Source organism: Cnephaeus nilssonii, assembly GCF_951640355.1.
Source record: "Cnephaeus nilssonii genome assembly, chromosome: 14".
NCBI classification, from domain to species: domain Eukaryota; kingdom Metazoa; phylum Chordata; class Mammalia; order Chiroptera; family Vespertilionidae; genus Cnephaeus; species Cnephaeus nilssonii.
Genome location: NC_137085.1, coordinates 77,643,973 through 77,671,191, shown reverse-complemented (window position 1 = coordinate 77,671,191; position 27,219 = coordinate 77,643,973). Strand labels below are relative to the sequence as shown.

Genomic DNA, 27,219 nt, shown 5'->3' with positions numbered 1-27,219 from the left:
TCCCTGGACTCCTGTCTGCCTAATTAAGCTAGCTAGCTAACCCTTAACACGAATGTTGGATATGTTTCAAATGCAAAATGCAGGATTAGCCCGGCCACAATGGCTCAGTGGTTGACTATCGACCTATGAACCAGAGGTCACGGTTTGATTCCCAATCAGGGCATATGCCCAGATTTCGGGCTCAATCCCCAATAGGATGCATGCGGGAGGCAGCCAGTCAATGATTCTCCCTCATCATTGATGTTTCTATCTCTCTCTCCCTCTCCTTTCCTCTCTGAAATCAATAAAAATGTATATTTTTTAAAACCAAAAACACCAAAATGCAGAATTAGAACAGCCCTGGCTGGTTTGACTCAGTGGTTAGGGTGTTGGCCTGCGGACCAAGGGTCATGGGTTCGATTCCCGGTCAAGGGCATGTACCTCAGTTGCAGGTTCACCAACCCCAGTAGGGGTGCATGAGGTGGCAACCAATTGGTGTGTCTCTCACATCTATGTTTCTCTCTCTCCCCCTCCTCCCTCCCTTCCACTCTTCCTAGAAATCAATGGGGAGAATATCCTCGGGTGTGGATTTTTTAAAGCACAGTTATCAAAGCAAAATAACCGTGTCGTTGGGGACACACGCTGGATAGCTATTAAAACTTGCATGGTGTGACACCCTACAAATGGTGACTACAAAGAAAAGAAAAGTTGACGCAGAGTGTCGATCTTTCCAAGAGAAATGGACAAAGGGTTACTTTTTGTTGTTGAAGTCAAAGGCAAGCCTGCGTGCCTCCTTTCTGGCGATGCGTTAGCAGCAGTGCTAAAGCCCACCCGGAGCCGCATCACCGCTCAAAACATGCTCCGCTCCATGACCTGGGAGCCAGTGGCGCTGGATCCTAAGGCTTTCGGCGGAGTTTGGGATCACAACCAGACAACGTTATTCCAGCGAGTTCTGCCGCGAGGAGCCCGTGGCAGAGCAGACAGCGCGGGCGGCGGGGGGCGCGGGGGCGGCGGGGGGCGCATGGGCGGCGGGAGCGCGGGCGGCGGCGGGGGGAGCGCGGGCGGCGGGAGCGCGGGCGGCGGGAGCGCGGGCGGCGGCGGGAGCGCGGGCGGCGGCGGGAGCGCGGGCGGCGGGGGGCGCGGGGGCGGCGGGGGGCGCATGGGCGGCGGGAGCGCGGGCGGCGGCGGGGGGAGCGCGGGCGGCGGGAGCGCGGGCGGCGGGAGCGCGGGCGGCGGCGGGAGCGCGGGCGGCGGCGGGAGCGCGGGCGGCGGGGGGCGCGCGGGCGGGCGGCGGGGGGCGCGGGCGGCGGGGGTCGCGCGGGCGGGCGGCGGGGGGCGCGGGCGGCGGGGGGCGCGGGCGGCGGGAGCGCGGGCGGCGGGAGCGCGGGCGGCGGGAGCGCGCACGGCCGCCGGAGCGGAGCTGCCCCGCAGAGGAATTGTTCCCGCTCCGCTGCTCTCGGAGAAGGTCTCCCCTCGGATCACCGCCCAGCGCAGGTGCTGGGCAAACCCTGAAGGAACCGGTTCGGCAGGGGATTCCCATTCGCTCTCTGGCAAGACCGGGGACCGAACACGCGCTGCCCGGCCGGCGGTTTGCGTTCCCGGGAGGAGGCGGAGTTTGGCAGGCAGAGGAGCCGCTGTCACCGGCAGCCACGCACGGGCAAGAGGTGCGGGCCTGAGAGACTCGTCTTAGGAAACCCGAGCTGACGTTTGAAGGGATAAGTGGCCTTTAGAGACGGAGCTCCAGGGTCGCCGCGCAAAGAGGGTCCATTGTCGGAAGGAGCTGGCGGGGCTGTGTCGGACCGGAGTGCTTTCACTGCGGCCCGCGGCACACGCCCGCAGCCTCTGCACGGTCTGTGGGTGACAGCAGCGGCGCCATGCGTGCCCTTTGTCAAAGCAGAGGGTCTCCCAGCCGCCAGCTTACGGAGTCCCTGAACGACCTTGACCAGTACGGCGACCTCGTGTGCCACCGAAGTGCGCGGCTGAGTGCAGAGCCGGCGCTGGAGGGTGTGTGACCTGCGGGGCGCAGCCGGCTTCTCGGCTCCCTGCTGTCCACCGTGAACCCACGTGAACCCACGTGAGGCTGGACTGGGGCTGAGGAGAGTGCAGCTCGAAAGGAATAACTCGTCCACTCTGGGAGGACAGAGCCTTCTAGGACGTGTGAGCATGCTGGGATGGGGACTCACCGAGGCCCTTCTAGGACGTGTGAGCATGCTGGGATGGGGACTCACCGAGGCCCTTCTAGGACGTGTGAGCATGCTGGGATGGGGACTCACCGAGGCCCTTCTAGGACGTGTGAGCATGCTGGGATGGGGACTCACCGAGGCCCTTCTAGGACGTGTGAGCATGCTGGGATGGGGACTCACCGAGGCCCTTCTAGGACGTGTGAGCATGCTGGGATGGGGACTCACCGAGGCCTTTCACGAAAGATTCAGGACGTGGAAAGTAAACAAATGGAACCGAGCATCTCTGCCACACCATTCAACATGGAACCCTTGATGAGCCTACAGCACGAAATCACTCAGCTGCAAAGCGATGATAAGCTGAGAGCTAAGTACAACGGCCCCCCACTGCTTGAGTTCTATAAACGTCACCTAAGCAACAAGGAATTTCCCACTTTGAGGAGACATGCATCTGTGTCCCCAACTTACTGCTGTGAGCAGTTCTTTCCTTTTTTAAAATTAACTCTTTATTGTTGAAAGTATTACATATGTCCCCCTCCCCCCACTGACCCCTTCTAGCCCGCCCCACCCCACCCCAGGCCTCACCACCCTATTCTGTCTGTGTCCATGGCATATGCAGATATGTATACAAGTTGTTTGATTGATCATTTCCCACCCACCCACCCTGCCCTGCCTTTCCATCGAACAGATTCCTCAGTCTGTTCCCTGCTTCCATGTCTCTGGATCTATTTGGTTCATCAGTTTATTTTGTTCATTAGATTCCACATGTGAGTGAGATCGTGTGATACTTGTCTTTCTCTGACTGACTTATTCTCTTAGCATGATGCTCTCCAGGTCCCTCCATGCTGTCTCAAAGGGTAAGAGAGCCTTCTTTTTACTGCTGCATAGCATTCCATGGTGTAGATGTACCACAGCTTTTTATCCACTCGTCTACTGATGGGCACTTGGGCTGTTTCCAGATCTTAGCTATTGTAAATTGTGCTGCTATGAACATAGGGGTGCATACACTCTTTACGATTGGTGTTTTGGGTTTCTTAGGATATATTCCTAGGAATGGAATCGCTATGTCAAATGGCAGTTCCATTTTTAATTTTTTGATGAAACGCCATACTGTTTTCTTTCTTTCTTTCTTTTTTTCTTTCTTTCTTTCTTTCTTTCTTTCTTTCTTTCTTTCTTTCTTTCTTTCTTTCTTTCTTTCTTTCCTTCCTTCCTTCCTTCCTTCCTTCCTTCCTTCCTTCCTTCCTTCCTTCTTTCTAAGTTCAGCAGCAGGGAGACTAAAAGTTTGACAAGTACTTTTTAAAAGATATATTTTTATTGATTTTAGAAAGGAAGGGAGAGGGAGACAGAGATAGAAACATCAATGATGAGAATCATTAATTGGCCGCCTCCTGCACGCCCCCTACTGGCAATCAAGCCCGCAACCCAGGCATGTGCCCTTGACCAGAATCAAACCCAGGACCCTTCAGTCCCCAGGCCAACACTCTATCTACTGAGCCAAACCTGCTGCACCAGTCTGCATTCCCACCAGCAGTGCACTAGGGTTCCCTTTTCTCCACATCCTCACCCGCACTTGACATTTATTGATTTGTTGATGGTACCCATTCTGACAGGTGTGAGGTGATACCTCATTATCATTTTAATTTGCAGCTCCCCGATGATCAGTGCATCTATATATATAAAAGGCTAATATGCAAAGTGTCCCCTCGGGAGTTCGACCAGGAGACCAGGAGTTCGATTGCTAGCTATGATGTGTGCTGACCACCAGGGGGCGGTGTGGAACAAAGGAAGGCCCCTACCAGCAGCTGGAAGGAAGGCCCTGGTCAGCCCTGATCGCCGGCCAGGCCTATGGACCTTACCTGTGCACCAGGCCTCTAGTGTTTTCATATGCCCCTTGGCCACCTGTATGTCCAATTTGGAGAAATGTCTATTTAGATTGTTTGCCCATTTTTTAATTGGATTGTTTGTCTTCCTTTTGTTAAATTGTATGAGTTCCTTATATATTTTGGATATTAACCCTTTATCAGCTGTAACATTGCCAAATATGTTCTCCCATACAGGTGGCTTCTTTTTCATTTTGTTGGTGGTTTCTTTTGCTGTGCAGAAGCTTTTTATTTTGATGTAGTCCCATTTGTTTATTTTCTCCTTAGTTTCCATTGCCCTAGGAGCTGTATCAGTGAAGATATTGTTTCGGCATGTCTGAGATTTTGCTGCCTGTGGTTTCTTCTAGGATTTTTATGGTTTCACGACTTATGTTTAAGTCCTTTATCCATTTTGAGTTTATTTTTGTGTATGGTGTAAGTTGGTGGTCTAGTTTCATTTTTTTGCATGTATCTGTCCAATTATTCCCAACACCATTTATTGAAGAGACTGTCTTGACTCCATTGTATGCTCTTGCCTCCTTTGTCAGATACTAAATGGGCGTAATGGCTTGGGTTGGTTTCTGGAGTCTCTGTTCTGTTCCATTGGGCTCTATGTCTGTTCTTGTGCCTGTACCAGGCTGTTTTGAGTACAGTGGCTTTGTAGGATAACTGATATCTGGTATTGTGATCTCTCCTACTTTGTTCTTATTTCTCAAGATCGCTTCAGCTTTTCAGGGTCTTTCTTAGTTTCCTATAAATTTTTGGAGTATTTGTTCTAGATCTGTTTAATATGCCATTGGTAGTTTAATAGGGATTGCATTGAATCTATAGGTTACTTTGGGTAGTATGGACATATTAATGATGTTAATTCTACCAATCCATGAACATGGTACATTTTCCCACTTGTTTATATCTTTCTCTATCTCTGTTCAATGTCCTGTGGTTTTCTGAGTACAAGTCTTTTACCTCCTTGGTTAAGTTTATTCCTAAGTATCTTAATTTTTTTTGTTGCTATGGTAAATGGTCTTGTTCCTATTCTTAAGGGAAACATTTTTAATTTTTGGACATTGAGTATGAGGTTGGCTGTCAGTTTGTCATATATGGCCTTTATTATGTTGAGGTATGATCCCTCTATTCTCACTTTTCTGAGAGTTTTAATAAAAAAATGGGTGATGAATTTTATCAAATGCAATTTCTGCATCTGTTGCTATGATCATGTGATTTTGTTTATGTGATGTATCACACTTATTGATTTGTGAATATTGTACCAGCCTTGCATCCCTGGAATAAATCCTGCATGGTCATCGTATATGACCTTTTTAATATATCTGTGGGAGCCTGGCCAGTCCTTCTGCTCCTCTGCGCTTCCTCCCAGTCTCTGTGTGGTCTCCACTTTCCTTGTTTATCAGGGTTCTCTCCAGCTAGTCTTCAGTTGATTATTCAGGATGTTGGGGTTTTTTTGTATTTTAATTTTAATTTCAGTTTGTTCCTGGGAGTGCGTCTGTGTAGCATCCACTTACTCCACTGCCATTTTTAATCTGTGCAAGCAGTTCTTTCCAAAACGTACCATCGCAGAGTCCACTGCATTCCAGACTGACAGGCGCAAACCCGGAAAAGCAGTTGGGAGTAGCAATATCATCAATACCAGCTAACATCACAGGCCTCACCAAAGAGAAGCAGTTCTAGCCATCACATTAGGGGTGATTTCATTCTATGTTTGACCAAATCTAGCAAGCTAATTTTTAAGTTGATAATTTTGTATGGCCCACGATGATGCTATAAACATCCAAATGGCCCTTGGCAGAAAAAGGATTGCCCAACCCTGTTCTAGAGGGTGAAATGAACTAAATGGTAAATGCTAAGAGCCATGACACAGGGTGACAGATATGGGTAACCGAGTTCAGGCTGGGTCCTACTGTGCGCCAGAGGACCGCTCCAGAGGTCCCTGCCAGGACTGTGTAGTAGGGCTTTCCAAGGAGAGCAGGCTCAGGCTGGGCCTTTTGTGGAAGCCGGGCCAGGTGCACCCTCAGTGTTTGGAGAGTGGGTGGCTCCCAGGAAGTGACCACCACGACTTGGCCCAAGGGTTTGGGGTGTCCAGGAGATAATTGCATCCATTCTCTGCATACCCCAACTGCACAAACCTTTGATGGTCAGTTCTAGTCCTGTTTTATAGAGGACAACCGAGGCACAGACACGGAAGGGGGGCACATGGACTTGGGAACCTGAGCATCGGTGCTGTCCAAGAAGTAAATACTGAGCTTGGGCCCCACTCCAATTCCAGCCCCAGCATCTCAAATGAGAGCATGCTAATGGGGGAACAGCCAGCACAGGCAGAGAAGGAACCAGGTATAAAACCAAATGGCTGCCGGGAGGCCCTGCCTTCCCTTTCCGCCACAGCTCTCCGTTTAGTGGTGGGAGCCCTGTGTGTTCGCATTCTGTGGGCCTGGAGGCTTCCTGGAGTGGGCACCAGAGCTGGAAAGGCCAGGCCTGTGACAGAAAGGGAGTGGACTCTGGGGAAGGAGATATTTGTCCAAGGTCACCCATTTTACAGACTGGAAACCTGAGGTTCAGGCAACTTAAATGACCTCCTAGCCAGGGTCACACTGATAGACTGGTGGCCCCCTTTTGCAGATGGGGGCCCCCGAGAGGGGAGTACCCCACTCAAGTCACACCGTTGAGTCCAACTTCTACCTCGGATGGGGCGTGGTCACTGTGCAGGCACTGCCCTCTTTGGCTGATCCCTTTAGGGCGCTAGACGGTCACCGACCTTTTGCTTCCAGTTGGTGACCTGACCTTCTACATGACCTTAAGTCACTTCCTCTCTCAAAGCCTCAGCTAAAAAAAAAGAAATTGGTTTAAAGTGGTTTTTGGGGAGAGAGGGAGAGAGGAGGAAAACACTGAGGTGAGAGTAACATCCATCAGCTGCCTCCTGCACGTCCCTACAGCCATGGGGCTTGCAGCCTGGGCGTCGCTCGGACCAGAAATCCCACCGCGGCCCAGCGGGGCAGGGCCGGGAGCGACCCACGCCGGGAGGAGCCCACGGAGGGTGCGGCGGGCCCGGAAGGGGCGCCGGGGCGCTCCCCGCGGCTGCCTCGGGCTGGGCGTGGCTAGAGGGAGGGGCGGGCAAAGGGCTCCGAGAACACCGTGCCCTGCGGGCGGGCTGAGGCTCCCGGGCCGAGGCTTCAGGCTGGCGAGGGCGGGGTTCCGAGAAAGGCGGGGTTCCGAGAAAGGCGGGGTTCCGAGAAAGGCGGGGTTCCGTGAAAGGCGGGGTTCCGTGAAAGGCGGGGTGCGGGAGCCCGGGTCCGTGGGGGCGGGGCCCAGTGAGGGACGGCTTCAGGGCTTGGGCGGCGCCGTCGCCGTCGCCGTCGTCGGGGCGGGGCTTAGAGGGAGGGCGGGGCTTGGAGGAAGGGCGGGGCTGAGGAGAGCGGGGCTGGCGCTTTGGGCGGGGACGCGGCCCAGGACCGCCCTGTTCCGTTGGGGGCGGAGCTAAGGGCCCCGGCGGGGGCGGGGCTTAGGGGTCAGGGGCGTGGCCTAACGGGAGTGCGGGGCCTCATGAGGGCGGGGTCAGGGTTGTGCGAGCGACGTCGCGACGCTGGGGGCGGGGCCCTCCGGGAAGAGGCGGGCCTCCCGGGGCGGTGGGCGGAGGTCAGCGGGGGAGCGGGCGGCAGCGGCCGCGGAAGGACGGGCGGCTGCAGGGGGACCGGTCGGTGCCCGCGGGGCACCCGTGCGGCCAGCATGACAGGTGAGCGTGGGCTGCGGTCGTGCCTGCAATCCCGGGCCGGGCGCGCGACCCCGGTGGTCTCCAGGGCCCGGCTGCCCCCTTGTCGCCCTGGGGGCCGCTCCTCACGCCTTGCCCCAGTGACCTTGTCCGTGACCGTGACCGCGTGCCTGTGACCACCTTCTCGCTCGGCGGGACTACGGGACCGAGGGCGTGGTCAGGCCCTGGAGGGCTCGGCGGACCAAGGCCTGTGCTCCTCTGGCGAGGGCGGTGCTGGGTGAGGATGGCCCTGCCCGAGTGGGAGTGAGGTTCTGGGTCCTGCTGTGCTTTCAGCGGGAGTGACAGACACTCCCCAGCCTCCTGACCTGGGCCGCACAGGCGCTGCACTCCTGGGCTGTGTGGGACCCAGAGACTCTGGCACCCCCTGTGCTGCACACCCAGGCAGGGACAGGTTGGGGAAATTGGGGGCTAAGCCTCCAGCAACTACCCCCCCCCTGCCCCCGACCCCCATACCTCTATGAACTGGAGCTCTCAACTCACTCCTGACCTAGCAAGTAGGGCCACACTGTCTTGGAGAAGCCCCGAGAGTGATGGGCCATTGCAGACCCATGCAGAGTGGTCAGGGAATGTGGGGGCTCCCAGAAGTCACACCTCATCCCTGAGGGGCCCTCTCTTCTGCCTCATGGGACAGGAGTCCCTGTCCTTTCCCCCCAGAACTCAATGGAGTCTCAGAATGGATCCTGCACACACAGGATTTCCTGGGCTGGAACCTGTTGACTTCCGGGACACCAGGTCTCAGTCTAGGCCAGAAGGGACCCAGCTGTCGCCTGCTCCTCCCCTGTCATTCCTCTGAACCCTTTTTACTTGTGGCTGCCGTTTCTGAGCACCCAACATGCTCTTGACCTGCAGTGGCACTCGCCGTCCGGCAGCACCGTGGGGACATGTGGAGACTCTGTGTACGGATGGATAAGGAAACAAGCTCAGATTAGGCAGAGGCCAAGTGCCCGTGGCAGAACCGGGACTAGACCCGTGTCCTCCCCGACCCCCTCTCTCCCTGCCATCTCTGTGTGCTGGACTTGTAGGACCCTCTCCACACAGCCCTTCTGTTTGGGGATGGGGAACTGAGGCCCAGTGAGCACAAGCCTGGAGCATCAAATGGGCAGCCCTGCAAGGCTGTGGCTGATTGCCCCTGTGCACTGACAGGCCGCCCATGCTGGTTCCGGGCCTCCGTGAGGGGCCGTGGAGTGATGTGCGGGGCCCGCTGTGTCTGCACAGGGCGGGCCTGGCCATGTGCCTCAGCTGGTACTGCTGCAGTGCTGCGGCTGTGGGTCAGTCCCTGCCGTGTGGTGTGCTAGAGAGTGAGCAATCTCAGCTCAGCTCTTTCATGCCCAAGGCCAGGTCGGACCCTGAGACAGGAGGGAATCCTGGGAGATTCCATTCAGGAGGGGAGGCTGAAGCCCAAGCATCTGAAGTGCGTGGGGCAAGGCCTGGGGGAGGGGGACGGGGGGGGGGGGGGGGGACAGTGCGTTGAGCATTAGCCAGGTGGAACCACAGGGATGGTGTTCTTGCCTGGGGCAGGGTTCCCGGGCAGTGTGGTGCAGCTGGGGGCTGCCATGTGGGAAGGCTCAGGGGCCTGGGGGCCAGGTGAGAGCAGGTGGGGCGGGCTCCCACCAGGCCACTAGTGCAGGCGGGTGCAATGAGTCTGTAGTCCTAGCGCCAGCTGGGCACGGAGGTGGGGCTGGGCAGAGGGAGCTGGCAAAATCCTGGTGGGTTTTGTGCCAGAGCATTTTTCTTCCTTTATCCTGTAAAAACCATCCGGGGCTGTGTGTCAGGACCTAGACCAAAGTGGTTTCCTTTTCCGGTGCCTTTTCGTGCCTCCGAGTGGCCGCCTGGGTGTGGTGTGCGTGCCGTTTACAGCGACCACAGGGAGCAGCAGAGCCTGCAGCCTCATCCCAGGGGCGGCGCCACTGTGCGGGTGGCTCACAGCGGGGGCAGCAGGAGCCCGCCTGGCTGTGGGCCCGCAGGGCTGGAGGAGCCGCTGCAGGGCTGGCCTAGGTGCACCCACCTACGTCCGTTCTCCCAGACTTCTAGTGACTGCCCACTGTGTGCGTGCACAGATGCGCATACTGGACAGGACGGCCTTGGGCCTGCCCTTGGGGGCCCGCTGAGGAGCAGACAGGACGCGGCTAAGTGCACGGTTAGTTAGTACGTCACTTAATGGGGCAGAGATTCTGGATGTCAAGAGGTGGTGGACCCACCTTGATCCATCACTCCCTAGCTGGCTGAGTTGTCCTTGCTGTGCCTCAGTTTCCCTGTCTGAAATCAGGGGAAGGGGGTTGTGCTTGCACTGTTCCAAGGATGCAGATGACCTGTTCCATAGAATGCACACTCTGGCTGGGGTCCTTAACGAAGGAGTAATCGGAGAGTGCCAGAGCCGGATGGCCGCAGGGGCCTGCTCACGTGGCTGTGGCAGGTCCCTGGGCATCCTGCGTGCCGCTTGCTCACTGCAATGGGGCTGCTGACGAGTCTGTATTCGGGTAGATTTCGGGGGCTGGGAGAATTTAGAAGTTAGACATTTGTTTTCTAGGGTAAAAGGACCCTAGTGTAAGCGGGCATTGGGAGAGCGAGATGAGGAAGACAAACGGTCTGTTTAGTCAGCCCCACAGAGGAAACTGGGGAGGAAACCCACTTGTTCCAACGTGATGACCCCATTTTAAAAAATCACCTTTACTGGGTATAAATTTCTTACAAGTAAATGAGTCCTTTTTAGTGGATAATTAGGTAAGTTTGGACAAGTGTATGCACCGTGGAACGACCGTGCGGCCGGTCAGCCAGGACATCGCCGTCACGCCACGGTGTGCCCGTGCTCCCTCCCAGGCACCCGCCCACCGAGGCGGCGTCTGCTTGCTTTAGAATTCAGCAGTGGCATTTCCAGCTAGGGTTTCTTTTTAATTACTAGGTTTATTTTAGAGCAATTTTAGTTTATAGAAAATTGAGCAAATAGTACAGAGGATCCGCCCCACCCCACTTCAGTTCCCAGTATTGTTGACATCTTGCATCAGTATGTGCATTTTTGGCACTTGATAAACCAATTTCATAGATTAGTACTAACTATAGTTTACGTTATGGTTCATTTCGTGTGTTGTACATTCTATGAGTTTTGAAAAATGTGAGATGTCCTGTGTTCACCATTATTGTCATACCGGGTAGTGTCACTGCCCTAACACTTGGCTCCATCCATTCGCCACGCCCTTTCCCTAACCTCTGGCAACCACTGATCTTTTTACTGTCTCCATAGTTTTGAATTTTCTGTTGGAATCATGCAGTGTGTAGTCTTTTCACATTAGTGTCTTTCACTTTTAGAAATATGCATTTGTTCCTCCTTATCTTTTCATGACTTCATAGGTATTTTTATCACTGAATTATATTTCATTGTATGGATGAACCACAGTTTAAATAACCATTCACATTTTTTTTGGTTATACCACTTTAACAGCATTTCAGTGGCATTAAATACATTCACAATCACCACTATCCATTTCTAGAACTTTTTTATCAAGCAGAAACTCTATCCCCAATAAACAATAACACCCCTTTCTTCCATGCCCCGGCTCCTGAGTTTCCTTTCTCTTTCTAGAATGTGCCTGTTCTGGATATATCATATACATGGAGTCACACAATGTTTGCCCTTTGGTGTCTGACTTATTTAAACTTAGCATAATGTTCTCAGTGTCCACCCATAGCATGCGCCAGCATCTCCTTCCTTCTTAAGGCTAAATTGTATAGACCACATTCTGTTTACTCATTCATCCATCAGTTGCTGCACCTTTTGGCTATTGGGAATAATGCTACTCTGAACATTGATGTTTATTCAAGTATCTGTTTGAGTTTTCTGCTTTTAATTTTTTTCCCTTTTTATTTATTTGTTGATTTTAGAGAGAGAAAGGGAGAGGGAAAGAGAGAGAGAGAGAAACATTAATTGGTGGTTCCACTTTTTTATGTAATCATTGGTTGACTCTTGTGTGTGCTTGATTCGGGATCGGACCTGCAACCTTGGTGTATCGAGATGGCACCCTAACCAACTGAGCTACCTGGCCAGGGCTAAGTTCTTTTTAGTATATACCTAGAAGTGGAATTGCTCAATTATATGACAATTCTATGTTTAGCTTTTTGAGGAACTATCATACTCTTTTTCTACAGTGGCTGCACCATTTTACATGCCCACCAGCAATGCATGAGAATTCCAATTTTTATATCTTCATTCTCCATGTATATATATCACACAGAATTCAGCAGCACATTAAAGGAGAATGCAAGGATAGTTCACCCTAATAAGTATGAACTGATATCTCATTGTGGTTTGATTTGCATTTCCCTAATGACTAATGATATGAGCAACTTTTCATGTGCTAAGTAGCCACTTGTAGATATATCTTTGGAGAAATTCCTATTCAAATACTATGCGCATTTTTTAATTGTATTGTTTGTGGTTTTTTGTTGTTGGGTTTTAGAAGTTCTTTATATGTTCTGAATATTATTCCCTTATTAGATATATGCTTCACAGATATTTTCTCCCATTCTGTGGGTTATCTTTTTCACTCTCTGTTTTTCTCCACTCAAAATACTATTTATTTCTGGACTCTTTATTCTAGTCCATTGGTCTATATGTCTGTCTTTATGCCACCCCCACGCTGTTTTGACTCTTGTGCTTTTAAGTACGTTTTGAAATTAGGAAGTGTGAGTCCTCCAACTTTGTTATTTTTCAGGATTGTTTTTGCTATGAAGGCTCCTTGATATATGAATTCTAGGATGCTTTTTCTGTTTCTGCAAAAATCTTCATTGGGATTTAGATTGGGATTATATTGAATTTGCAGATCACTTTGGGTAGTATCGTCATCTTCACAATATTAAGTCTTCCAATCTATGAACATGGGATATCTTTTCATTTATTTGTGTCTTATTTCATTTCACTCAGCAATTCTTTTTGTAGTTTTCAGTGTACCAGTCTTTCACCTCATTGGTTAAACTTATTCCTTAGTATTTTATTCTTTTTTATGCTACTTATAAATTGAATTGTGTTATTTTTTTATTTTTCACTGTTAGTGTATAAAAAAGCAACTGGTTTTGTGTGTGTTGATTTTGTATCTTGCAACTTTGCTGTGAATATATTAGTTCTAACAGGTGTCTTTTAAAAAAACATTGGGGTTTTCTATATATAAGATCATGTCATCTGCAAACAGAGATAATTTTACTTCTTCCTTTCCAAATGAATGCCTTTCCCCCCTTTTCTTGCCTAATCGCTCTGATGAGGACTTCTAGTACTACGTTGAATAAAAATGGTGCGAGTGGGCATCCTTGTCTTATTTCTTATCTTAGAGGAAAAGCTTTAGTCTTTCACTATTGAATATGATGTTTGCTGTAGATTTTTCCTATATGACCTTTATTATGTTGAGAAACTTCTTCTATTTCTAATGTATTGATTTTTTATAAATCAAGCAAGTGTATTAAATTTTGTCAAATTGTTTTTTGCATCACTTGAGATGATCTTTTGTTTTTTTTCTATTAATGTGATCTATTATAGTAATGGTTTTCATATGTTGAACCATCCTTGCATTCTTGGAATAAAATTTTTTTTCAAATATATATATTTTTATTGATTTCAGAGAGGACGGGAGAGGGAGAGAGAGATAGGAACATCAATGATGAGAGAGAATCATTGATTGGCTGCCCCCTGCATGCCCCCTCCTGGGGGTCGAGCCCACAACCTGGGCACATGGCCTGATCAGGAATGGAATCATGACCTTCTGGTTCATAGGTTGACGCTCAACCACCGAGCCACGCCACCGGCCCTGGAATAAATTCTTTTAATATGCTGCTGAATTCCATTGGCTAGTATTTTGTTGAGGATTTTACATCAGTATTCATAAGCAATATTGGTCTGTAGCTTTCTCGTAGTGTCTTTGTCTGGCTTTGGTATCAGAGTAATGTTGGAATTACCCTACCAAAGCCAGAGTGGAGTGTTCCTTGCTCTCCAGTTGTTTGGAAGAGTTTGAGAGGGATTGGTGTTAGTTCTTTAAATGTTGGTAGAATTCACCAGTGAAGCTGTCTGGTCCTGGGCTTTTACTTGCTGGAACAATTTTGATTACTGATTTAGTCTCCTTACTAGTTATACATCTATTCAGATTTTCTGTTTTTTCATGAGTCAGCTTTGGTAGATTGTGTGTTTTTAGGAATTTGTTCATTTCATCTAGGTTGTCCAATTTGTTGTCATTCAAATGTTTATAGTGCTCTATTATAAGCCGTTCCCCCGCCCCACCCCCTGTAAAACTGGTATTAATGTTCCCACTTAAATTCTGATGTTAGTAATTTGAGTCTTTTTGTTGTTGTTGTTAGTTTGGCTAAAGGTCTATAAATTTTGTTGATTTTTTAAATGAACCAACTTATGGTTTTGTTGATTTTTTAACTATTTTTTTCTCTATTTAATTTACTCACACTCTAATATTTTTTTTAAATATGTTTTTATTGATTTCAGAGAGAGGAAGGGAGAGGGAGAGAGAGAAAGAAACATCACAAGAGAGAATCATTGATTGGCTACCTCCTGCACACCCCTATTTGGGGATTGAGTCCGAAACCAGGCATGCGCCCCGACTGGAATCGAACTGTGATCTTCTGGTTCATAGGTCGATGCTCAACCAACTGAGCCACACCAGCTGGCTGTACCCTAATCTTCATTATTTCCTTCCTCCTGCCTCTTTGGGTTTAGTTTGCTCCTTTTTTAGTTTCCTGAAGCATTAGGTTATTGAGTTAAGATATTTCTTCTATAAATTCCCCTCTAGCACTGCTTTCACTGCATCCCTTAAGTTTTGATATGCTGGGTGGCGGGGGGGGGGGGGGGGGGTTTTCATTTGTTTCAAGGTATTTTCTAATTTCCCTTGAGACTTCTTTGATCTGTTGGTTATTTAATTTTCACATACTTGTGAATTTTTCAGTGTTCCTTCTATTATTGATTTCTAGCTTTATTCCATGTGATCAGAAAAGATCCTTTGTATAATTTCAATATTTTTAAATCAATTAAGACTTGTTTTGTGGCCAAACTTGTTTTGACATCTACCTTGGAGAATGTTCCATATGCACTTGAGGAGAACGTATATTCTGTTATTGTTTGTTGGAGTACTGTATACATATGTAAGAAATTCCTGCCCTGAACGGTTTTGCTCAGTAGTCAGAGCAAAAGGGCCGTGGGTTCGGTCAGGGGCACGGACTCCGGTTGCAGGTTCTCCAGCCCCAGAGGCAACCAGTCCATGTGTCTCTCTCATGTGTATGTTTCTCTCTCTCTCCCCCCTCCTCCCTGCCTTCCACTCTCTCTAGAAATCAATGGAAAAAAATATCCTTGGGTGATGACTAAAAAAATAAGAAAAATTCCAGGGTTTCAGGAACTGTGTGCCAGGAAGCGGGACAAAGACCAAATATATATTTCTTATAAATCATAACATCACAGATCCACTTTGCCAGTCTCTGCCTTTGATTGGACAATTTAATTTATTTAGATGTAAAGCAATTACTGGTATAAATAACTTGGTTCTGCCTTTGCTGTTTCTTTTTTGTATGTCTTGTAGCTTTGTTGCCCTTCAACTACTGCCATCTTTTGTGTCTCGTTGATTTTTTGTAGTAACAATACAGTGTGGCTATTTTCTTTGTGGTTACCATGAGATCGTACATACTCTCCTAAACTTGTAACAATCTAATTTGAATTGATACCAACTTAACTCCAATCGCACACAAAAACTCTTCTCCTGTACAGCTCTGCCCGCCCCCAGCCTGTGCCCACCGGGGCACGGGACCAGCTGGCACAGGCAGGTAAGTGAGGGGGTGCGTCTGTCCAGGCAGCTGGCGCTCAGGGACTCAGCATCCTCCCTGGGAGACCCTGTGTCCCCCCTGCCAGCCTTTGCCCCACCCTTCATCCTTAAAGGCTGTCGTTCAGAAGAATGTTCTTAATGGAAAGAAGGTGCAGTAATGATGTTTGAATGGTGATCCTGAAAGAAAAGACAAGAGAAGAAGCCTCCCCTAGCACCCTGGGCAGGCACGCGGGCCGCTGCGGGGGCTGAGGGCGATGCCGTCTTCCTGTGACTGGGGGTCCTGCGGCCTGCCACCGCCGCCCCTGCGCTCGGCCCGGGACATGGAGCTGTGAGCTGTGGGTCGGGCCGTGCCCAGGCTGCCGAGCCCTTCCCAGGCCTGGGCGTCTCCAGCGGGCTTGGGGGGCCGTGAGCAGCAGACTCAGCCCCGAGTTTGTTTTCATAGGAGAGGGGCAGAGGCTCCGTCCCTCACTGCGGACAGTTCTCTCCGCACCCACACCCATCTTCAGGCCCAGGGGCTGGCGGACGTGGAGGGCTCTGGGCTGTGCCCGCGGCCATGCAGGCTGGGTGTCAGCTGGTGTGCCTCCCTGGCCTGGGGCCGTGCTGGGGGTTCGTGCCGAGGCTGCGTCTCGGTGGTGGGACCTGCTGGCTGAGGCCCTGCTCTGCTCTGCCTGTTTCAGAGCAGACCTACTGCGACCGGCTGGTGCAGGACACGCCTTTCCTGCTGGGCCCTGGGCACCTGAGCGAGCAGCAGGTGGACAGGATCATTCTGCAGCTGAACCGCTACTGCCCCCCGATCCTCAGCAACAAGGACGCGGAAAAGGTGAGGGGCGGCCTGGCCTGGCCTTCCTGGGGCGGGAGGGGCAGGAGGGAGGAGAGCTCGGAAGTGAAAACCTGTCTCTTTGGGGTGACCTTGGACCCGGGGCTGGAAGTATCATAGGAGACATGGGACAACACGCCACAACGTGACACACCGGGGAGCGGGGAATGGGGGAGCAGGGGTGCTGGCTAGGCCCCACCCTGGCGTCACAGGGCTCTTCCGAAAGGTCATATGGGAAGCACGTTAGATGTCACCTGGCCAGCTGTTTGTGGACACTGGGTAAGAGTGGGTGACCTTGCCCGCTATCCCTGCTTCTCTGGCTCCCCCATGGGGCTGAGGTGGGTGCCAGGGATAGCTAGGGCCTTGGGGTACAGAGCCTGCGCCCCGCTGGGTGACGGGGCTGCAGCTCCCTGCCTTGGCACAGGCAGATGGGGCCTCTCCAGGGCAGGGGTGGGCCCGGCCGGTCGGAGTGCGCAGGGGCTGGCGCTGGCTGCTTCCTCAAGCCATGGACGTAGCGCAGGAAGTGGAAAGGAGGCGCCCACATCGTATGCACTGTCGGGACTAAAACCCTAATGCACAGTCATTGTAAAAACCGTTTGAGCCGTTTCCCACGTTTGCACAGGAGAAAGGACACTCAGGCCTGCCCTTACCTCCCCACTGTGTCCATGTAGAATGGTATTTCGCCACTAGGTGGCAGCACCAGGCCACGGCCTCCAGCTCCTGGAGGTCAATGCCACGTGCCCTGTCCACTGACCTTTAGAACCACACATTTCTCCATCAGACACATCAAAGGAGCCAATTCTTTTCTCCTTAACCCTTTTTAAATGCTTGCATCACATTCCTGTGGACGCCGAACTACTGGAAGTTATGCTATCACCTCATCGATTCCCTCCACAGCCCTGCAGGGGGCTCGGCAAAGCCAGCGTTCAGTTTGCCGAAGTCACACGCAGGCCCTGAGTTCCCTGCCGCCCTCCGTGGTGACTGTCTCCATGTCCCGGGAGTGCGAGGACCAGCCATGCTGTGACCAGCACAGTCTTCAGTCACTGTCTCCGCCCGGGGTGTTGGGAGCCCCTGGTCGGAGGCACCTCCCAGGAGAGAGCTGGAGCCAGCGGGGGAGGGGCGGGCGCGGCCCTGGGCCTGACTGTCCTTTGTGTGCCTCGTGCCCCAGTTCCGGAACCCCAGGGCGTCCCTGCGTGTCCGGCTCTGTGACCTGCTGGGCCACCTGCAGCGGAGCAGCGAGCGGGACTGCCAGGAGTTCTACCGCGCCCTCTACATCCACGCGCAGCCCCTGCACAGCCGCCTGCCCAGCAGGCACACCGGGCGTAAGTGCACGCCAGCGCCAGGCCTCGTCCGCCTGCTCGGCCTCCCAGCAGCCTCCCGCCGCCCATCTCCTCTCTGTGGCCCCAGCGCGGAGGGAGGGTGTCTGGCCACACAGATATCTCTGTCTTCCTGTCTCTGTCTCTTTCTTTTGTGCCAGTTTTTACACAAAAGGCAGCATGTGCCTCTTCCACCTGTAACCCAGTGCATTGTGGGCTCCCTCCCTTCCTGACCACACGCCCCGGTGGGCCAGCCCGCGTGAACTGGCCCGTGGGTGCCGCCGCCGCCGCCCAGTCCTGAGGCGTCCGCACCAGGCCCAGGAGGAGGGGCTGCTCCCCCAACTCTTAGGACTCAGAGGCCCCAGGGATGGGGTGGCTCACCCGGGCCCCTCAGCCGTGACGCGGGTTGGCGTCTGCCCCACGGCGGGCCGCAGCACTGGCTCTGGGCTCCGGCACCGACAGTGCTGTCACGCCAGCCGTGGCGCCCTCCGGCCCTGCGCGGCCCGGCTCGCGGGTGCTCTCAGGGTGTCTGGCAGGTGGCCACTTGGGGCTGACGCGGCATCGTCAGACCTTGGACCGGCACCTCGCGGTCACGAGGGAACAGTGCCCCCCCTCCATGACTCCTCGGGTCCCAGGAAGTGGACACAAGGAGACCCCCAACTATGCAGGGTCCCTTCCCCGGCGCCAACTCCACCACGCGGGCCGGAGGCTCAGGGGCAGCACAGCCTGGTCCAGCGCCGCCGGGGGCTGGGGGGCGCGGGGGCAAGGGACCTCGGCAGCCCCCTTGGCGACCACTTTCCTCTCTGGCCCCACCACCTGCGCCCTCTGCTTCTGTTTCCAGAGAACTTGGAGTGCGCAGACCTGGACTCGGGCACCACCAGCCACGCGCTCAGCGACAGGGGTAACCGCCGCCCCGCCCAGGGCTCCCCTCCACCCGGGGCTCCCCTCACCGAGGGCTCTGGCCTGTTGAGATTGCTCCCCGCGCCCTCGCCCAGCGGACCCGGCATGGGTACCAGCCTGTCCCTCGTGGCCCAGGGACTGCACCCGCCCTTAGCGGTGCGAGAGCCGCTCACCCTTGCTTCTCCCCAGGACCCATGGCCTTCCTGGCCTGCCTCGGCCTGGCCGCGGGGCTGGCCCTCCTCGTCTACTGCTGCCCTCCAGGTGGGTGCCGCTCGGTGCGGCCTGGCTCCGAGCCCAGGGCGGAGGCTCCCCCCATGCCCCCCGGGCACAGTGCCCGCTCAGCTCTGCAGGAAGGCCCGGCCCGGCCCTCCGTGCCTCTGTGCTCCCGCCGCAGCGGGACAGGGGCCGGCTGAGGGGGGCGGGTGTGGGGCCCAGGGTGGTGGCCCTGGTTCCTACACTTGGCCCTCAGTGACCCCTCCAGGGTCAGAGAATGAGGCCCCTTTGGGAGGAGGGGTGCATGAAGCAGGGCTCAGGGCTTAGAAAGCCCTGCCTGCGTGGGGCCTGGGGTCCCCTCCAGTGTCATGGCCGTGACGGGTGGGCCAGAGGCCCGGGGCTGAGGCCCCAGGCCCGGCAGGGCGTCTCTGCCGCTCCTTTGTGGCATGGTGACATTGCCGAGGTCGGGGGTCAGTGCCTGGCCGGCCTCTCGGCGGTGCGACCAGCATCCCCGGGTGTGGGCTGGCGGTGCTGAGGCCCTGAGACCCCCTGTGCTCCAGACCCCAAGGTGCCGCCCGGGGCCCGGCGCGTCCTGGGCTTCTCGCCGCTCATCATGGACAGACACGTCAGCCGCTTCCTGCTGGCCTTCCTGGCGGCCGAGCAGGGGGGCCTCTGACGACCAGCCCCGCCGCCCGCCGCACACCAAAGAGCCCGCCGCCCCCGCCCGGGCCTCCGCCTTCCCGAAGGCTCGCCTCTCACTCCCGGTCCCTGTGAGCCACCTCCTCCTCTTGCCAAGGTGCTCGGTGATTAAACGCGGGAGTCCCCTCCCTTCTCAGGAGTGCTTCTGGTGATCCTGACCTGGTTCCTCGCCCGGCCGGCCGTCCGCCAGCGGGTCAGGCTCAGGCCGCACTCCCCAGCACAGGCCCCTGCCCTGCCCGCCCAGACAACCCCCACTGCCCCGCCATGTCCCCTGCTGCAGTCCCCCCTCCCCCGCCTCCTTCCACTGCTCTCCTGAGCTCCCACCCCCCACACCCACCCCCTCTCACCTCCACCTCCACCCGCGGGTAGGAGAGCACTCACCACCAGCCTCTGCACCAAGCCTGGGCTGTGGGCCCTGCCTGCCTGTGCCACCCGGTGAGGAGCAAGGCCGAGGTGGAGGCTGGTCAGCCACGAAAGAGAACCCGGCACGGGGCGTGCAGGCTGAGCCACATTTCCTCCCCCCCGCCCCCCCCCCCTCCGTGGCCTGTCCCCAGGAGACCCGCCTCCGGGGCTGCTGGCCCCACAGCAACCCGTGGGACCGTGCCCTTCATCCCACCCACACGGGAGGGGCGGGCAGGTAGCAGTGGTTCAGAGCCTGGAAACAAACACCAAGTCTTGTCTGGGATCCCAGGAGAAAGGGAATCCAGACTGCAAACAGCCCAAGGAACATTCTAGAAGTTTTAGAGATGAAAAACACCATTGTGCTTCCCCAGGTCCTGAGCTCTGGCTCCTTAAGCCCTCCATCAGCTGCTGCGGTTTGGCACTGCTGTCCTCTTCCTCCTCAGTGCAGGGCCCCTGCCCAGGTGCTGCTGCGCTCCCCCCTCGCCGCGCTCCCCCCTCGCCGCGCTCCCCCCTTCCCCGTCTCCTCTGCTCACGCTGTGGGAGTAGCTCATGCATGAGGGTGAGTAGCACGTGTGGGGCCCAGCACTGCTTCTGGTACTCACTGCTGCGGACACGCTGGCTCCCCGCGGGCCTGATGGGCGCCACCCTCCCCTTGTTGGGCCCAGGACCACACCGAAGCCGAGAGTGGGGCTCCATTGCCCTCCCAACGTGCAGGGCACAGGCACAGGCAGTCATACATGCAGGCCACACGCAAACACATGCACAGCTCTTCTGTACACGTGCACACGCATGGAGAGCAGGCTGCGGGCCTTGGCCTGGCCCGATGGGTCCTCCTGTGATTGTCTCCCTCTTGCCAGCCCCCCCCCCCCCCCCCCGCTTGGGGAAACAGAAGCATATTTGTCAACCCAGGGATCATGAGTTTGTGTTTTCCACGGACGTTTCCGGAGGCACGAGGCACAGAGGAACCAGCTCCCGGACACGGGGTGTGCCCTCGGGGAAGTGGGTGCAGGAGCCCTCCCCCTGCCAGGCGGCCAGGACAGTGGCTGGCCACCCGCTCCACCGCTTGGGGCTGCAGGCTGGGGCCTCTGTGCGAGGGCACCTGGCTGGGACTGCTCCTCGGCACACTGGGTAGCTCTGCCAGCAAAGCTGTCCCTGCACGTCCCCTCCCGTTGACCGCCTTGCTGGGCCCGTGGCCCAGGCAGGTTTCTGGGGCAGCGAGAGCAGTTATTGCCCGCAGTGGGCAGGTGAGCGAGGGGACGCCTCTGGGCCTGGCTCTGGGTCAGGGTGAAGGCTGTGGTGAGCCTGCCGCCCCCGCCCCAATGGGAAGATGTGTGGCGCTCCACCCCCGTGTGAGCCATCTCCCATCGCCCCAGAGGCCCAGAGCGAGACGGGCCTAGTGCCTGTGCCACTTCCAGGGTGAGCTGGGCGGGGCTGAGCAGGTCCTCAGGCCAGCAGACCCCTGCGCTCAGCCTGGCACAGCCTGTCCATCTGCAGCTTCTCCCACCATGGCCTGGCAAGGTCCTGGTTCCTGGGTGAAGGTCTGCGGGCAGAAGCTGGGGTGTTCTCCATGCTTGTCCTGCGCCCTGAGACACAGCTGGGGAAGGTGGCAGGCAGACAGCTGGGGAAGGTGACAGGCGGACAGCTGGGGAAGGTGATAGTGCTGGGTGAATGTGACAGCTGGGAAAGGTGACAGGCAGACAGCTGGGAAAGGTGACAGACAGCTGGGAAGGGTGACAGACAGCTGGGGAAGGTGACAGGCAGACAGCTGGGAAAGGTGACAGACAGCTGGGAAGGTGACAGGCAGACAGCTGGGAAAGGTGATAGACAGCTGGGGAAGGTGACAGGCAGACAGCTGGGAAAGGTGATAGACAGCTGGGGAAGGTGACAGACAGCTGGGAAGGTGACAGGCAGACAGCTGGGAAAGGTGATAGACAGCTGGGGAAGGTGACAGGCAGACAGCTGGGAAAGGTGACAGCTGGGAAGGGTGACAGACAGCTGGGAAAGGTGACAGCTGGGAAGGGTGACAGACAGACAGCTGGGGAAGGTGACAGGCAGCTGGGTGAATGTGACAGGGATGCGATGTCCATGTGAAGGTGACTGACAGAGATGCCAGGGGGCAGGGAGCAGAGGCCCCAGGGGGCAGGGGCAGACGCCCGTCCGCAGGCTGTAGACAGAAATGAGAGCCTGGGTCTAAGCTGCCCAGGACAGCATCCTGGACGGACGGAGGCAGGTCCGACAGACAAGGGGCCCAGCTGCCCCTCACCTCAGGCCCACGAGGCCCACGGGTTCCCTCCCGCGTGAGGCGTGCTCAGTGCTGGCCCAGGGCTGGACTGCCTGGGAGCTGTGAGGCCGGGGTGCTTGTCTCTGGCTGGGGCTGGACCACATCCTGTGACTCCTGACTTTTTCTTTTATCCACAACCCCCCAAGCCCTGCCCTCGAGGCCCCGAGCCCACCCTTGAGCCCAGGCCGTCTTGGAGCTTCCTCAGTTCTCAGCCCCGACGGCCCTTCCCCAAAGCTGCCTGGAGCGGGTGGAGCCGGCAAGGCCTCCCCTGGGCTGGGACTCGGGGAGGGAGGAGCCGGGCAGCTGTGTCGAGGCCCAGCCAGGGCCCAGCTGCCCGCCCCCTTGTCAGTCAGCGCTCGTGACCAGGGGTGAGTAAAGCCCATCCGGCACGGAAACCACAGGCCAGCCCTTCCTGTTGACCCGCCCGCGGGACCTCACTGTCTGTCCCCAGCTTCCCACCGCCACACGCTGGTGACGGACAGGTGCGGCCACACCTCTGCGCCTGTGACCGAGTTGCCCCTTGCCTGGAGCACTCCCTACTGTTCCCCAGCGCCTCCTACTCCCACTCTGGCCCCGGGCAAAGTGCCACCTCCTCCAGGAAGCCCTGCCCGACAGTCCACGTGCCGCATGGCATTCACTGCACATCAGACCACACGTGCAACAGGGCCATGGATCTGACTGGAGCCTCAAAATTCCTCTCCCCTACGCCCCCATGGCCCTGGAACGTCGTAGGCAGGCATCACTCACGGGCTCGTGGCGAGGCTGCTGACACAAGCTCGCCGACTGCCGGTCATAGAACACGTGCAGCACATGCAATTGTGCACAGGACATAGTCTTTGATAATAACGTAACTGTTACTGTTTATATGTTTACTATTTATACTTCTTACTAGAGGCCCGGCGCACAAAATTCGTGTGCGGGTACGGTCCCCAGGCCTGGCCTGCTATCAGGCCCATCTTCCCCCGCTGCCTGCAGCCGGCCCCACCCCCCACTGCCACCCACCCCTGGTTCCCCATTCGCCATCAGGCAATCGGAGCCTGCTGGCCAGGGAGAGGCGGCCAGTGCGCCTCATAGTGCTGGTCATTCTGCCGGTAGGGTCAATTTGCATATTACCCTTTTATTATATAGGGTTGTTATGGTAGAGTACACTCTTTCTACTTATAAAAGAAAAAGTTTGCTGTAAAACAATAAGCCAAGCTAAGCCGGCCGCAGCCTCATGCATCTCATTTCCCGCATCTCAAGCGCATCATTTTCTCTGGCACTCGATTTATTCTCATGTTTTGTTCATTGTGGCCACTCAGCAAGCAAGTCCACCGCCGATGCCAGTGAGGGACACACTGAGTGACGCCTGGGGAGGAAGGTAGAGATGACGAGCAAGGTTGCAAAGGTCGAGAGCCAGGCCACGGCTCCCAGGTGGGCGTCACCTCAGCCACCTCCGCCACGATCTGGAACAAGAGCAGCGAGAGGGGAGCTGTCCTAGCATCTGCTCCCCCGACGCGTTGGGAACCACTCGGGCGCCCGTGACCCGCAGAGCAGTGAGCCTCCTGGTGGCCGGCTCTTCCCCCAGAGGCCCCTCACGTCCAGGCGGCGCCATGGGGAGGGCCGTGTGGGGAGGACACCTTCAGGAAGTGCTCACTGTGGCACGCGCCCTTGTCGGTGCTCTCCATCCCCAAACCCAAGTGGTGGCATCCTCTCAGCCGCCTTTCCCGCCAGGAACGGCTCGGAGGTGCAGCCTTAGCGTGTGCCTGGGCCGCCTGGGCCTGGCTGTGCGCAGCCGAGGGAGGACGGGTGCCATTCCGAAGGGTGACCGCGTCCACGCTGCACCCAGAGCCTCGCTGTGAGCCCCCGCGAGTCAACGGCTGTCACTCGGGGAAGACACTCACGGGGTTCGTCAAAGGACTTGCCAAGCACGAGGGGCTGGCAGCTCAGCAGCTGGCGAGAGGCCAAGGGCTCCCCTGGGCGTGGAGGGGGTGGCCCGAGGAGCTCCTGGCGGGGGTCCTGGGCAGCTGACGGATGAGGAGCTGTGGGACCTGGAGCAGGAACACAGGGCTGAGAAGAGACGGGAAACGGAAACTGCGGGGGAAGGAAAAGAAGATCCCCAAGAAAACGCCAGTGAAGCGTTTACAGGAGCTCTGCAGACTCCGCCAGCTCCGGGACGTTTGCAGCACCTTGCAGGAGAGGGTGGTGCCTGCTAGTTCCCATCATGGAACTGGGAGTCTCCTGACTCCCTCCGGGCCCCTCCCCATCTTGGGGCTCCTTGAGGGCTGACAGCCGAGGACTGAGCCTCCTTTGCTCAAACCTCTGACATCTAAAAAGCACTGGAGGCCGGAGGAGCCTAAGTGAGTGGCTCTCCACGGGTTTGTGATGGGCTGAGGAGCGCCATCCCTTCCGAAGCGCCCGTCTCCCGTCTCCTGGCAGCTTTGTTGCCACCTCAGAACAGACAAATCGTGAGTGAGCTAGAACGTGGCAAGAACGCAGTCACCGGCTGTCTCGGGACGGAAGTGCACACACGGAGCTCCCCAGCGCAGCGCCTCGTGCGGCCTGGGCCGCTGCCTCGGCCCAAGGAGGGCCCTGAGGTGGGAGAAGGCACTCCGCAGTGAGCCTAGACTGGGTGAGCGTCCCCCTGCTGAGCGGCTGCTGGGGTCCTGGACGGCACTCCTGCCGCCTCCATCCTGAGGCGGGCGCAGGCACAGGGCCAGCAGAAGAGGGCCCCTTTGTGCGGCAGCTCACCACCCGGGCCCTGGGAGCTCTGCTTCACGTAACACAGGCCGAGAGCACCTGGTTTTCATGGCAAAGCCCCACCCCAGAGCTCCTTGAACATGTTTATTAAGTGCAATAAATTTTTCTAGAAAATGGCAAAAAAAAAAAAGTTTGAAAGAATGGAGCCCAACACCAAAAGGTTTTCACTGATAGAGAGGAATGTTCATGGAGCATTATATGCTTGCAACCTAATCTATGATTCAAAAAGGAAATAAATTGCCCTGGAGGTTGCTCAGTGGTTAGAACATTGGCCTGTGGACTAAAGGGTCTTGAGTTTGATTCCCAGTCAAGGGCACACACCTCGGTTGCAGGCTCCCACCCCTCACCCCCAGCCCGGGTCACGGTGCATGTGTCTTTCTCCCATCGATGTTTCTCTCTCCTCCCTCCCTCCCTCCCTCCCTTCCACCATCTCTAAAAATCAATGGAAAAATATCCTTGGGCTTAAAATCTACACTAATAAAAGAGAAACATGCAAATTAACCATCACTCTGCTACGCCAAGCCACGCCCACCATCCAATCAGAGTGAGTATGCAAATTAACACATCAAAGATGGTGGGTAAATCTGCATACGCAGGTGGGGCGGGCAGTGCCATGGCCCGCCCCTCAGGATCCAGGTCCATCGGGGTGGGGGAGGCCTGGCAGGCAGCGCCAGACACCGCTGGCAAGATACCAGTCCATCAGGGCCCTGGGAGGTGGGGTGGGCAGCACCAGACGCCACCCGCGTGGTCCGGGTCCATTGCAGGCCCCGCAGCCTGCCTAGCCACGCCTGCGGGGCCCTGGGAACATCGCCACCCCGGGGAGGAGCGGCTGGGCCCGCCTAGCCACTCCCGTGGGGCCCCGGGAACATGGCAGCCCAGGGGAGGCATGGCCGGCCCGCCTAGCCACTCCCGTGAGGCCCAGGGAACATCGCAGCCCAGGGGAGGCATGGCCGGCCCGCCTAGCCACTCCCGTGGGGTCCGGGAACATGGCAGCCCAGGGGAGGCATGGCCGGCCCGCCTAGCCACTCCCGTGGAGCCCAGGAACTTCGTAGGCGTGGGGTTGCTGAGACCCAGACAGGGCCTCTGGCCACAGATTCACAGCTTCGTGGAGACCGACTCTACCAGGCCGCCCGGTGGCCATGTGGCTGGGCCACAGGGTGCCCGTTCAAGATGTGACACAGAGAGGAGGTGCGGGCGGAAATCCAGAGAATGGGATGTGGGGGTTCAAGACTCCCTTCCTTTGGGCTTTGTCCTTCTTGGTCTGGGTTCTTTTCTGTCGGGCCTGGAGGCCAAGCACTGCAGGAGAGAGGGATGGATGGAGGCCGGATGTGGAAGAAGAGGCGCGAGTCCCGACTGCGGGGCTGCCTGAGGGGCGGCTCCAGGGCGAGTGCCACAGCTTTGGCAAAGCGGCTGGCCAGGAGGCGGGTGTTCTAAGGGGCGCTGAGCAGCGCCTCACCATCCCTCTATGAGGGCACCCCACACAGGCGTTGCCTTCGCCAGCAGGCTCTGGGCGACATCTGCAAATGCTACTGCAACCTCTAACATTCTGGGCAAAGAACTGACCCTGTGCCCCGCTGGGTACCAGGCTTGCTAGGAGTGTGCTGTCACCAATGCCACAGATCAATGGCAAAAACCTGGTGAGGCAGGGTGCACCAGAGGGGGCTCGGGCTGGGGCAGGGGACTGGCGGGCAGGGATCTGCCTCGCCTGCAGAGACAGAGGTTCTGCAGTGGCCCCAAGACGCGGGTGGGCCGGCCAGCGATCAAGGGGCATGGAAGGACACCGGGCGGAGGGGCAAGGACCTGCAGCCCTGAGGCGGGGGTTGAGGGCAGTGCCACCTCAGTGGAGGGGTGCTGCACTGCAGGGTACTGGACTGACTGATGTGATTCAGAGAAGCTCCCAGTGCTAACCAGCGTGTCCCAGTGCCTTCACTGAGCTTTGATGGCCAATGGAGATGCTATATAAGGAAAATGAGGGAAGAAGTGAGAAAGAAAAGGAAAGACTGGAAGGAACCTGTAAACCCTTTGTCACTTAAATAGGGAATATAGTCAATAGTGTTGTAATGATGGTATGATGCCAGGTGGGTACTGGAAATATCGGGGAACACTTTGTAAAGTGTATGATTGTCTAACCACTATTCTGTAACTAATATAAAACCTGAAACCAATACAAAATAATGTTGAATGTAAAGAAATGAAAATTGGAGTGAAATTTTTATAAATTTCAAAGTTTAAATAAAGGCTGTAAAGGAAGGAAGGGGAA

The 27,219-nt window shown here is 55.8% G+C and overlaps 1 protein-coding gene across 15 annotated transcripts; it reads left to right on the top strand.

The window, feature by feature from the left end:
* The first annotated feature begins 7,640 nt into the window (after window positions 1–7,640).
* Window positions 7,641–25,398, top strand: CARD19 (caspase recruitment domain family member 19). Of its 15 annotated transcripts, none has more exons than XR_013814545.1 (7): window positions 7,641–7,760; window positions 16,270–16,412; window positions 17,578–17,731; window positions 18,567–18,626; window positions 18,815–18,886; window positions 19,399–19,634; window positions 23,522–25,398. XR_013814545.1 is itself a non-coding variant. In XM_079791191.1 (6 exons), exons 1-6 carry the CDS (start codon window positions 7,754–7,756, stop codon window positions 19,512–19,514), a joined length of 552 nt encoding a protein of 183 aa, XP_079647317.1. In that variant the 5' UTR covers window positions 7,641–7,753; the 3' UTR covers window positions 19,515–19,676. The 15 variants fall into 15 exon arrangements, 2 of the variants coding, with proteins under 2 accessions (XP_079647317.1, XP_079647316.1); XR_013814547.1 differs by adding an exon at window positions 21,714–21,776 and having other exon boundaries at window positions 18,567–18,886; window positions 19,399–21,669; window positions 21,821–25,398; XR_013814546.1 differs by having other exon boundaries at window positions 18,567–18,886; window positions 19,399–21,649; window positions 21,801–25,398.
* Window positions 25,399–27,219: the final 1,821 nt, after the last annotated feature.

Excerpts from the sequence above, each read along its gene's own strand:
- CARD19 (XM_079791190.1), top strand. Across the intron at positions 16,413-17,577 it reads GCAACAAGGACGCGGAAAAG|TTCCGGAACCCCAGGGCGTC; the intron begins GTGAGGGGCGGC and ends CTCGTGCCCCAG. Across the intron at positions 18,887-19,398 it reads CGTCTACTGCTGCCCTCCAG|ACCCCAAGGTGCCGCCCGGG; the intron begins GTGGGTGCCGCT and ends CCTGTGCTCCAG.